Below are 14014 nucleotides of genomic sequence, written 5' to 3' on the forward strand. Positions count from 1 at the left end.
CTTTTATTTATTCATTTAGACTCTGATTCAATAAAGGTTACGAAGCCTTGTATCAATTAGCTTTTATGTTAGTAATAGAAGTTTCACTAGACAGACAGTATTTAGTAATTGTCATTCTTTGATTCATTTTAATTATGTCTTAACAAAAGATTATTCTCTCTCTTTTAGCCCATTATAATTGTCTATGTTTCTGCATTAGATATTTTATTATGGGAGTGTTCGGATTAACTTTTTTTAAGTGACTTATACTCTATAAGCTAAAAGTTAAAAGTTGGTAGTAACAACTTTTGACTTTTTTTTGGTACTTTATAAACTTAAAATATAGTGCTTAAACACACTTTGTGTCATTGCCAAAAACCTTCAAAAATTAAAAAGTAATTAACAGTCAATAACAACTAAAAATAAGTCGATCCAAACACTCTCTATATCCTTTATAGATATGCTATGTCAAGGGTTCCATCAGACCACTAGAGAGCAACTAGATATGGCTCACGGCTAGGGCGTAGACTTGGGTCATGACAAATTGTCATAAACCACACCCTTAAAAATTTAACTAAATAATATGCGTTTCATTCTTCCGAGATTCAGTTTTTTAAACTTGGAAAATGTTAACGAATTTCAGCTTGCTCTCTATCCCTTCAAATATGTGTTTGTTCCTCTCATTTCCGGTTCAAATTGTCACTATACAAGTAACTAGCTTCACTTCCTTCAACATTAGTATTTACAAGTGCCGGCAATAGATAATATTCTACTACACCATATTGTATTCAATGTCCACAGAAGTTAAAAGCAGCCTATCAAAAAGAATTTGATCATCTTTAATAAACTTGAGGCTGTTCCAGTTGGTTTGAAAATTGCTTATCTTTTGTAGAAGCTGCAGGACTTAGCCCAGAAGGAGAAGTCATTTCAAGCTGATCATTTGAAGACGTATTAGTGGGTTTAGGACATCCTCCAATTCCAAGCTGTAGGCAGGACCTGAAATGTAGCTTTAAGTTTTCACGATGTAGAACAGAACAGCATAAGAAGTAACTTTTTAGTGCAAAATAATAGAGCTGAATAAGGGTTTCTGCATATCTGAACTGCAACTAACTAGGTTGATTTGCAGAGAAACAACTCTCCAATGGTAGAACGCATTAAAGATTTAACACAATAGCTCATTCTGAAAAAGATTTAACACAGTATGTATCCTCTAACATCCCCTTTATCATAATTAAAAAGTACTCTTAATCTTCATAAGCTTCTACCACACCATTAAATTCGAAATCAAAATAAGCCACAAAATAAAAAAAAAGTGACCAAAATAGGCCACCTATTTAAAAAGCTACCAAAATAGGTTAAATTTAATAAATTATTACGTTTTTCACCTTTTTTTTAACGGTAACACGGTTTGTAAAACGTAATAATTTATTACGTTTTGCACAAAAAAACAAAAACAAAAAAGAGTGTGATGTCACATTTCTTTATGTCAAATCATGTAGTTTGTAATAATTTATTACGTTTTACAAACACTGTTTGTAAAACGTAATAATTTATTACAAACTACAAACAGTGTTTGTAAGTTGTAATAAATTATTACAACTTACACTTAACTATATCACATCATCTTTACTTTTCCCACTTTTAAATTTAACCCACCCCACCCCTTGTAGAACCCTCTCACCCCACCCCTGCCCCTGCCTTTTTTTTTATTTTTTTGTATTAAGATTTTGTTCTTTTTCTTTTTAAGTGTAAGTAGTTAGTAAAAAATTAAGGTAACTAGTGTCCATTTTTGAATTCATACTAAGCTCCACTACTAAACTTCATTTGAAGAATTTCCATCGGTCTCCCATTCCCCTTTACTTAGTTCTTTTATTTTTTTGTGTGTTAAAAATATAAAATTAATTTTTTTGATTAATGTTTCATATTAGTTTCTGATTAGTGTTTTGATTAGGACTTTGAGGAAACTTACATGGACAAACACATTTTTATTATAATTAATAAAGTAAGAAGTCGCAATTTAAGTTACGGGTGTATAAAACTCGAACCAATAACAATGTTATTGATTTCTCTTATTGGGTTAATATTTTTTTATGATTTTATAAAAAAGTATTGGGTTATTGATTCGATTTTAATTTTTTTTATTGGATAAATCGATAATCGATTAAGATTATACGAAATTATTATTTACACCCTCCATATATATATATAAATATATAAGTAGGATTGGATGTTGACCAACATTCAATCCTACTTATATATTTATATATATATATATGGAGGGTGTAAATAATAATTTCGTATAATCTTAATCGATTATCGATTTACCCAATAACCCAATAAAAAAAATTAAAATCGAATCAATAACCCAATAATTTTTTTATAAAATCGTTAAAAAATCATTAACCAATAAAGATAAATCAATAACATTTTTATCGATTCAATTTTATACACAAGTAACTTAAATTATGACTTCTTACTTTATTAATTATAATAAAAAATGTATTTGTCCATGTAAGTTTCCTCAAAATCTTAATCAAAACACTAATCAGAAATTAATATGAAACATTAATCGAAAAAAATAATTTCATATTTTTAACACATAATAGTGGGGTGAGAGGGTTCTACAAGAGGTGGGGTGGGTTACATTTAAAAGTGGGGTGGGGTAGGGTGAGTTAAATTTAAAAGTGGGAAAAGTAAAGGTGATGTGATGTGGTTAGGTGTAAGTTGTAATAATTACAAACACTGGTTATAGTTTGTAATAAATTATTACGTTTTACAATCATTATTTATAAAACGTAATAAATTACTACAAACTACATGATTTGACATAAAGAGGATGTGACAACACACTTTTTTTATTTTTTATTTTTTGTGTAAAACGTAATAAATTATTTCGTTTTACAAACCGTGTTGACTGTTAAGAAAAAAAATAGAAAACGTAATAATTTATTACATTTAGCTTATTTTGGTAACTTTTTAAATAGGTGGCCTATTTTGGTTACTTTTTTTATTTTGTGGCTTATTTTAGTTTTGAGTTCACCATCTATCACCCTCCTTACTACAATTACTAAGTATTCTTAATCTTCTTTAGCTTCCACCACATCACCACAACCCTCAGCTGAATTCAGTCCGTATAGCATTGAACTTGTTTACAGATCACAAGATTCAAAAGCTTACAAAATGGTGCATCTTTCTACAGTAGAAAGGACTTTCGATTCCAGCTTTTCAAAAAAGACAAACAAGAGCCATTTTATTACTAGAAACCTACCGCATATGGAATTTGGAGAGCTGGAGATTAGACATGACGGAATTTGAACAGCATCCTCTCAGACGAGTCATCTTATCAGATAAACACTCGATTAACTGTACAGTACACAAAAAAACATATTATAAACGATCTTATTCAAGTTTTACCAATCGAGTAGAGTATGGTATGCAACAAAAGAATAATAGACGTTGTCACATTAAGGAAAAACATCAACCGCAGAGGCCAGGAAAAATAAAATTCTGGGCCTCTGGCTTGTGAAGAACAACAAAAGTTCTTGATTTAATCGCATACTTACTTTTCCTTCGTGGGAATGTTGGGCATTGGAGAGCTCAGAATCCTGGGGTGTCTGCCTCCTTTTCTCATTAATGAGAACAAATGCACATTTGCATATGAAGCATAGAAGTATCACACCAAGCGAAAGCACCAGAATAAATTCAACAATAATTGCCGATCCAAAAGCTGCAAATCAGAAGTATGTATTATTATCATCCTGATATTTAATACCATAATAAGTATGTCAATGCTTCACTTATCCCGAATGAAACTTCAAAAAGTTATCATGCATCTCCCTTTTCCTCAATTGCAATTTGTATGAACCAATAATAATATATGAAAAATAATTTATTTGACGGTCGTATGGGAGGCCTATAACTGCGTGTTTTAACAAATCACAATCTTACCCAAGATCTGTGGGAGGTAGAAGAAATAACCATTTCCAGTTATGGATTTACCAAAAGCAAGGCATTTGGAACCAAAAAGCTGAAGTATTTGGCAGGCAAAAAAGAAGTTTGTCATTAGGTAAGGTAAGAATTTAAAAAGTGGGCAGCTGTGGTAACAGGCATGCACCACAAAGTTTGGAAAAGAAAAGTGAAGAAGCTGCTTCTTAACAACAAATTTTGCACTTTTCTGATGCATAACTTACCATGTACAAAAAATGAACTCAGAGGTCTTTCTCTCATGAGACTAACAGAAGCCTCTACAAAATGAGGCATTGACATCAAATCAGTGCAGTCTGGGTAGCACCCGTAGTTCCCCATATCATTCACTGTCACAATAAGAAAAACACGATGTTCATCACCCTGCAAAGCAACTCATGTAGTTAAGCAAATCGAAACATGAAAAGGAAACATTGATCGCAACAGATATGATAAAGAATGAATCTGTCAGTTCTCCAATATAATTAAAGAAGTGATAACAAATACATTTACGAATATAACTCTTAACATCTCAAAGGTTTTTCAGTAGATGGCATACAATATAAATACAAAATATGCATATAAGCCCCTATTATGTTCACACAGTCTTTAACTAGCCCATAAAAGAAGTCATATCAAAGGGAGAAAAGGGAATACTCTATAAGGCTTGCATGCAGAAAATCATTTCTGACTCTCTTAGATCACTCTTGATGTCTCATGACACTTCCTTTGACATTACCTGGGAAACTTCTAAAATAGTGACACATATACCATTAGCTAACCTCCTGATTCCTCGTATTTCACTGGCATAGTGGAACACAAAAACGAAATAAACTGGAAAAGCAACAGAAAAATATGAAAGGTGAATGAGAAGTGAAAGCAAAACCATATTGCTTGAATTACTAGTATTGTCTTTCACATCTTTCAATACTATTTCTTGATTTTTGTTGTGGTTCTTCAGTTCATTAGACTAGTTTGGAGAGGAGGTTCAGGGAACAACGTACTTGGCTACATTTGAAAGAGTGTCAGAGGAACCCAAAAGTGATCTCATCGGGCAATGAAATCATTATCAGAACTAATCTTAATGCTCTCCAACTTTGTACTGATTACCTACAGTCTTATGAAATGGACAGTAAGCCTATGATATGATTAGATTCTAAATTTGTACTTGATGCACTTATTGTAGACTAGGTAAACGATACTACCACATTATGAGGAAATAATACATCAATAATATAGCAAAGGAAGATATTAGGCACAGAACCAGCCGAAAATGATAGGAGTGACTTAGAATGTGTAGAACAAACATGATATAACAATTGCTCCAAGACACTGTTGCAGTCTTCTAGTGTACCCCGAAACCTAATGCCTTTGGCTTTGACCATAAAATGTTCTGAGATGGTTACATATGTCTGAAGAGGCTGCCACTGGTAGCTGGTTCTCAATTTTAATTCGGTCGTACTAATGAGGTTAGCAGGAAGCTTTGTTGAAAGGAAGCCAGAGGTGACTTCCATGGAGAACATAACCAAGAAACGGGACGCATTCCCTGAAAATAAACTTAAATATCAAAATCTGTAAGATTTGAAGGAGGCACACAACTATGTTTCAGATATTTAAGCATTGTATCCCTCATATTGCAAAAGCGTCAGCAATTATAAACGACAGAGGTTTCAGTAAGACTTGCATAATAGAGCCATTTTTGGCAGAGCACCACAATGCCAGATATAGAATGTTTTGACCAGAGAAGCAGGTAGTCTTTTTTTCTTCTATAATGTTGGAGAAGATCTTGATGAAAAAGGATCAGCTATCGATTTCGATTAAATAAATTGCAAATCTCTAGGTGATATCCAAAATTCTTACCTATAACTTATCAGCACAAATAAGAGCGACTCAAAACCTTCAATATCCATTTATTTTACAAATTATTAACCAATCCAAATAGGTGATTGGAATATCTCCAATTATTGTAGTACTCATAAATTAACATCCACTTTGGGTCGAATGCATCATCAAACTCACGTACCAGGATAATGCAGTAGATCTGGATCTCCAACAAAAACAACGGACTTATTCCCGTCTCTAGTAAAAATGAATCCGTCCTCACTTCCTTGATCCATAATAACAAAAGGAGGGAGATTAATTAGTGGAGGATCATTGATAGCTTCCACCAATATAGGAATATCTAAACTGTTCTTCCCATTTTTGTTCATCGTAGAGACTTGAATTGTATCAGTGCCGTAGAAGTCTTCATTTCTGATTCAAAGAAACATAAGAGACTTGCTAACATAACACATTTAATCCTACTGAAAAGTTATTAGTCATACTCAGCAGATACTAGACGTCTATGTTCATGTTAGCAAAAGAATATTCCAGCTCTATCAGTAACTGATTCATTAGCAATGAAAGGCTAGCACAACATTATTTTCTTCTGAACTGGTGCTCTATCAAAAGCTAATCTCAAAGTAACACCTTCAAAATATAGCAATTCCCAAACATACACTTTTATTTTCACCTACCATGTTGCTTTGTGAATATAGTGCTATTAAGAGAAAAAAAATCATTTTTACTAAAATATGATATTCCAATCTAGCTTTGATCATAATATTAATTCCTAAACTAATATGTTTATTTTGACCCATCATTCTTCTGAACTGTTTACTTGTTCTTTCGATATCTTCTGCTAAGAGCCTACCACACATTCTTTACCACACACACGCAATTCTAACATTATTTGTGCAATAAGCATACACTTTCAAAGTGAATATCTCAAAAGTTCAATGAACTACGAGAAATTATCTAGTAAAGTCATCGAACTTTACTTTAAATCAATAAATCACTCAATTTAAGATTTTTACTCTCTATGATCCTCAACTTAATGCTTTTCAACAACATCAACAACAAACCCAGTTTATTCCCACCTTTATTTTCTAAAATCACTCAACTTAAGGTTTTGATCTTCTAAAATCACTCAAGTACATCTATCATAAAAAAAATAACATGGCAAAAAGAATTATTTTTATTCCATGTAAACATGAACCCCACATTAAAGAATCTCCAGCTTAATATTGTTAATACCTGATCCACCCACAAATTGGATTTCATCTACAACTAAAACCATATTTCCCTGTCATTAAGCTTAATGTCCACTCTTCTCCTTTTTTTTGATTTCTGCCTGTGGCCTAAAATGGACATTAGCTAAATAAACTTGTCTTTGCTCATGTTTATGACTTAATTTCTCCTAAAAGTAGTCATTCTTTGTCTTAAAATGTGATTTGAGATCTTTTAATATCTATTCTATTTATCTGAGGTACACCGTAGCGTTTTATTTCTTTCTGGAAACTTGACCTTGCTAATTAAGTGATGACATTCTTGAGAATTGTACATCATCAGTACTGTTATTTGAGAAACTTCACATAGGTGCACTGACACATAAGCGGGAGATTAAGCTTAGTGAGAAATAGAGTTTTCATCTTCAATGAAACTCAATATGAGGGTGGATCGGGTAAAAAATAATAAGGACTATATTCTTTGACACCGGTTCATGTTTATATGGCGTAAAAACATACTCCCCCGTCCTATTTTATGTGCCATCATTTTTTTTTTATTCGTCCCCAAAAAAATGTCACTTTTCCTTATTTAGTAACTATTTAAACATACAATTCTATCTTTATCCTTATTGATTCCACTTATAAAACCCCACTTAATTAAAAATAAGAATAATACATTATTTTAATAAAGCACAATTTAATAAAAAGCATCAAGTCCAGTCAAACTATGACACATACGAGGGAGTATTTATTTTCAAATATCATCTTTTTTTAATGATAAATGCAATTGAGTGATATTAGAAAATAAAGTCTTAAGTTGAATGTCTATATTGACAAAGAGCTAAGTTCAACGACATTGCTACATAATTTCTCATAGTTCAATGACCTTTTGAGATATTAACTCTACACTTTCATTGTGGTTTTGAACACTCCAATTATAAATGTGCTTAAGTTCTCACTCAAATTTTGGAAGAACTGATGTTATTTGCGATTAGAGTTTAGTTCCAGAAACTTTCAGCGAAAGACATGTAAAAAACAAAAACAAAAAGAGCAACACATGAACAATATGAGGTAAAGAAGACCTAAAATCGGGAGAAGGGTTCCATGAATCATGAGGGATTAGATCATGTGGAGTGGGCGCCTAAGTTAGGGGAACTGTGAAAAAAGAATGAAGTGCTATATATAACATATTATAGTACTTTTTTTTGTTGACCTGATAGGTGACTGGAAGTGTAATTTGGGGTATTATTTTGAAAGGAGATTTAATTGGGGAGTGATTTTTGGAATAGTGTTGGTGGAATAAAGATTCCCTTCTATGCATACACAAGGATGACTTCCCATCTAGAAATGGACACACTTAGAAGCAAATAATAACCAGCTTACTAACTTCCGAAGAGAAACAAATTTATCTCAAAAATAAATGGTGAGAATTTAGGTGCAAATAGTCATACCCAAAATACTGCAGCGACTGTATGGCAAAATTGATTTCTTCAACACAACCAGTTAATGTTAATTCGGTAGTATTTCCAACCTCCTTGGACGTAGAAGAAATACTCCAGGCTGGCTTCCAGAATTGCATCAGCATAGGAGACAGAAAAACAATCCCAGATTGTGCACTAAATGTAATGCTGATATTTTCAGTTGAATCTGAATACATAATCTCAAGTCCAGAGAAACCACTGCATCCAGTTAGCAGATCAGATTACAAACTCTTAGATGCCAAAGCAACATGAAATCTTGACTAGAACTTTACCCAAATCTCGGACTAATAACATCTTCAGTTGCCAACAATTGACTTGGTACTGAAACGACCTGAGGAGGGATGCTTAGCACAGATATATCCACACCACCAGAGGCAATGTTTCCATTCACGTCACATATTGTATAAGAGAAAGAATCCCTCCCATTGAATCCTTTGAAGGGCGTATATCTAAAGAGATGCCCATATTGAAGAATTGAACCATGACCTGGCTGTTCACAGAAATTCAATTGAGTACAACTTTTCACGAAGACAACCAAAAAAGGAAAGGAAAAAATAAACACACAGTCTAAATTGTGTTACGAAAAAACTTGATCAGCTGTAGATGGACTATATGATAACCTGTACAAGAAAAAATGCCTAGACGCATTTTTTTATACACCTATGGTATATATATATATTCTTTCAGTTGTGTAATGACAGTACACCAACCTTTGAAAATTCAACAATTGTGATGTTATGGCCAGCAAAATAGTCATTTTCTAGTGCATCAAAAGCAATTGAATCATCCTCCCAGACCCAGACCGAATCATTCTGTACTCTAGGGAAATACTCACCTGAAGGGCAGAAGAAAGCCTTGTGTCAGATGAAGTCAGGTCGTGACAAGCAAGAAATTACCAATTTAATGGCCATGTAGTTGAATGATTAAGGTAGCAGAGCTCCACATTATAACAAGATTCATTTTATCTTACCATTCCATCTAAGAATTTCATTTTCAGTTTCAGAAAAAAACTCACTAGTGTATACATTCACACCAAAGGGGCATGGCGTGAAATGCATTCCATCAAAAGAGGCACATAACTCATAGGTGCCAACATCCGTTGCCTGGTAGTTTCCACTATACGTGCCATCCTTATTATCACTAAAATTCCCAATTAAAAAAACCGATCTGTTAACTGAACCAATCTCCAACTTTAACCTTGACTGCTGTAAGGAGACTGGATTAGAATATGAATCCATGAGTTGAACAGTGATCTCATTCTTTGTCAGCTTTGGTACTTTTGGACTGAATTTCACAGGTCCTGAAAGAGATATATTAACTTTGCCTGCACCAAAGCAATAGAACATCAGAAAAACTTGAGAATCTGCAGATCCATGCATATCCTCAATAAAATTAAAAAAATCAATATAAGATAGATACAAATGTTTGGCTGGACAGATATTGTTTTGCGGCTTTTTTCAAATAATTCACAAGCTACAAGCTGTGAAATTAAGACTAATTCTAGCCAAATAAAAAGTTCTGATTTGGTTACCATCTCTTCGTATCAACAAGAAAGCACTCCTTTACTAGTTTAACTCCTACAGCAATTTCATGAATGTGCATAAAGAGTAAAGAGCATAAACATGCACCTGCACTTACTGCCTTTCTGAATGGATGACCCCCATTTAATGGAATATTTCCACAAAATACACGAATTTCATAGATACCGCTCCTCTCTGGTATATAACTAACATCAAAGGCATTAAATCTCATGTTTCTCGGCTGCAACCAAACATTAACAATCAGTTCCATCTATTCTAAAGCCTAACAAAAAGAAAAAAAAGGGCAGCCGCTGCACTAAAACTACCGCTATGCGCGGTGTCCGGAGAAAGGCCCTGCCACAAGGGTGTATCGTACGCAGCCTTACCTTGCATTTTTGGCAGAGGCTGTTTCCAAGGGTTGAACCCGCGACCTCCTGGTCACATGGCAGCAACTTTACCAGTTACTCCAAGGCTCCCCTTCTAAAGCCTAACAAAAAGAACACTAAAAAATCTTTACATCAAGGTTTGCATCAGCCAGAGGAGTAAAAGCAAGTTCCACATCATTAAGTGCACTGCAATTCAAATTCGAACCACATGCAGTTCCTATTATAGAGAGGCAAAAAATCAAAAAATTGTCAAGGTAAGTGTATCCTATTTACCAAAAAAATGAATTCAAATTTTCATACCATTGACCACCCTCATTGGGTGTATGCTTGCTTGTGCATGATAAGAATCGAATTCCTTCACTACTTGTACTTGCAGGCTTTCTATCTCAACAAGTGAAGGATATAGATAAGCATCCCTCAATAAGACAGAGAACCTTGCAGTTTCACCAGCAACAGAGTCATTTAGACCCGACCCATTAACAATACTATTCATTCCATCACAATAACCTATAAAATTTGAAATAGTAGATCAGAAGCTAAATACTGGAAATGTACCTACTCTGATGCATAGCTTCATACGCAGAAGGAATATTAAGATGATAAAGTATCAGAAGGTAACTGCAGCAGAACAAGCTACTTATTGCATTAGCAAGCAGTTAAGAGTTCAATCTGGTACCCCGAAGAGGTAGGGAGGCTTTGCTTTTCTGAAATATTCTATCCCTAATTTGAGACTATTCACAATGTTACCTGCTAATGGAACCTTCGACATAATTTCTTTTCAGTGAGAAGTTCCTTTGATTCTAAAATCTAATCATACGTGAACTGCTAAAGTGCTAACCATGTGACACATAAGCAACTGAAAGAAATAACTCCATAGATACCTAAGCTAATAGACATAAACATAACGCGCACAACAACCAAAATTTAGAACATTTTGTTGATATGAGAGGGATAATAAGCATAATGGAATGAAACCAAGAAATGTAAGTGGCAGCAAAAGCAGTCGCTAAAGTACCTATATACACAGTAAAATGAAACGGCATTGTTGAGATGGAATTATTCTGCTCTTTGTGATATATCATAAGTTTGAAGTCCCCTGGTTCCTTTAGGCTGAAGGAGAACAACTGGATACCCAGGCCGACCTGCCTGAATTGCATATCTGTCACAGGAATAATCAAATCTGTCCCATTTTCAATAACTTCAACATCAAATTCATACAACCCTGGAACAAGATTTCCATATTGATCGTGCTGGTGGATAAAACCTTCTACAAGAGAAAATATTTGGAAGTATTTTGTTTCAAGTTCCCACTGCAACAAACATTTTGAAACATCCAGAGATCCTGCAAGATGAACCTAAGAACCTGTTAATATCCAAAAGAAGCACTCACTACAGAAAAGGGCAACAGAAGTATTCATCAAAAGTTTATAAAAAGATGGAGCGAAATCACTTTTTTATTAAAGGACAAATAAGATTCAGAGTCGAACGAAAGAAAATAGAAGAAAAATCAATTACAACTTTATCAATGTGCCAGCATCCTTTGATAAGTGTTGAAGAGAATTTCTAATAACAACAACAACAAATCCATTGTATTCCCACCAAGTGAGGTCGGGGGTTAAAATGTACGCAGTCCATACCGCTACCTCCGAAGAAGTAGCGGTACTATGAACATTGTTGCTAGAACTATAAGACAAAAAAATATCATCAGCCTTATGCTTAGATGACTCACCTGGGTTCACTATGAACATTAGTGGACAACCACTCAATGTTTGGTTGTCTCCTTCTATATTAAGGAAAAGACTTCCAGCTGTAGCTACAACAAACTCCGCCACAAGATAACCAAATACATCCCATCCTTTATTGGTGAAATTGAGCATAGCTGCAATGGAACCATTGAAAGTAGATATAGATGATGTAAAGTTGTAAGTGTTCAGTCCTTCATGACTTGCAGAAGATATATTATTCCCAAATGCATCTTTAGGAAGAATCATAATTGAAGCTTTCGTCCCTGCTGCAAATTCACTCACTCCATTTTTCCATGACACTACACTTGCAGATGGATAGATGCTACCTTCATAATTAAGTAAGGAACAGATGATAAGATAAAACACCATTGACGTTAACAAAAAAAAATACTCCGTATTTATTTTACCATTAACTTCATTATTATATTGACGTTAACAAAAAATATTTATTTTTTTTACCATTAACTTCATTATTATATTGACGATAACAAAAAAATATTTATTTTACCATTAACTTCATTATTAGACAATGCGCATGTAGAACACATGAAATTTATCCAACAAAGAAAAACTGCTCCATCGGATGCTTATACATACCAATATCTGATATTATAGTCAACAATGAAATTTGAATAACATGATTCAGTGAATTAAAGAACCTGGGGTGACTTGAAAATGCAGTGAAGAATCAAAAACATTGAAGTGATCATCAGTGATCAGCACATTGAACAACCCGGTCATGATGGGAACGAAAGAAATCGTCCAATCCCCAAAATTACCACCAAAATTTGATGAAACGCCAGAAATGTAAGAACTGTTTCCCATTTTATCATTGACACTGATGTTGGGATTGAAAGGGTGCTTCACTTTGGCAGGATCAAAATTTTCAATAACCTTGACCATTATGGTTGCCACAGCCCCAGCAACATATGTACCATTGTTGTCCAACCAACTAAATGCAAAACTAGGAACTGGCATATCTTCTGCCAAATGAAAAATCAAAGGATGTTTGTTAATTACTCATTTTGTATACTCCCTCCATCCCAATATAAGTGGCACCTTTCAAATTTCAAGATTCAACCAAGTTTTTCTTTAACAATAACTTTTTCATATATGACATGGTATTTTTTACTCAGTTTTCAAATATGTTTATTTTGAAAAGCAGGGAGTACTCTTTATTTGATTTTGCACCCATTTTGTTTTAAATTCTTTCTCTATTGACTTATATATAGTACCGTTGGGTGAGGAGTCTGCAATACCTGATAATGAAAGTTGATGAGTTAAAGAGGGAAAAAGAGAGACGAAGAACACTAAGATGGTGCAAAAGAGAAGTTGATTCGCCATAGATGATCAGAAAGAGAGCGGGAGAAATCTGAGCGGTTTACATGAAAAGTTAAGAGCGGTTTGCTTCTTTTTTCACATCTAACAAAACTTGCACATTAACACCATAAAAAAACTGTATTTGTCTTTAAAAATTAAATCTATTTATATATATCTATTCTATTTATATTTAATTATATGAAAGACAAACTGTCACATATTAACACCATAAAAAAACTATATTTAGCATCATTAAAAATTTAAAAATTAAAATAATCTAAATCTATATATCATAGAAAAGATAAAACTGTCACATGTTAACACCATAAAAAAGTTATATTATCCATAAAAATTAAATCTATTTATATATATTTATTCATATATAATAGGAGAGGCAAAACTTGTTAGAGTGGGTAAAAGTCTCACATTGGCTGAAGAATGGACTAGTGGTTTGCTTATATGGACTTGGGTAATCCTCACCTCATGAGCTAGTTTTTGGGGTGTGAGTTAGGTCCAAGATCAATTTTGACATGGTATCAGAGTCAGGTTCATTTCCGTTTTGGACTCCCGGTC

The 14014-nt window shown here is 33.6% G+C and overlaps 1 protein-coding gene across 2 annotated transcripts; it reads right to left on the reverse strand.

The window, feature by feature from the left end:
* Window positions 1–662: 662 nt before the first annotated feature.
* LOC107879851 (protein GAMETE EXPRESSED 2) lies at window positions 663–13551 on the reverse strand. Of its 2 annotated transcripts, none has more exons than XM_047407607.1 (17): window positions 13381–13551; window positions 12781–13104; window positions 12106–12447; window positions 11392–11718; window positions 10677–10883; window positions 10508–10593; window positions 10099–10231; window positions 9486–9794; window positions 9181–9305; window positions 8743–8960; window positions 8441–8668; window positions 5966–6195; window positions 5250–5488; window positions 4170–4326; window positions 3543–3706; window positions 3248–3342; window positions 663–962 (listed from the first exon to the last, which is right to left on the reverse strand). In XM_047407607.1, the coding sequence occupies exons 1-17, from the start codon at window positions 13463–13465 to the stop codon at window positions 902–904; spliced, it is 3330 nt and encodes a 1109-aa protein (XP_047263563.1). In that variant the 5' UTR covers window positions 13466–13551; the 3' UTR covers window positions 663–901. The 2 variants fall into 2 exon arrangements, with proteins under 2 accessions (XP_047263563.1, XP_016582277.2); XM_016726791.2 differs by having other exon boundaries at window positions 663–975.
* Between the last annotated feature and the right edge of the window lie 463 nt (window positions 13552–14014).

The sequence above is a fragment of the Capsicum annuum genome, chromosome 1 (genome assembly GCF_002878395.1).
Source record: "Capsicum annuum cultivar UCD-10X-F1 chromosome 1, UCD10Xv1.1, whole genome shotgun sequence".
Lineage (NCBI taxonomy): Eukaryota > Viridiplantae > Streptophyta > Magnoliopsida > Solanales > Solanaceae > Capsicum > Capsicum annuum.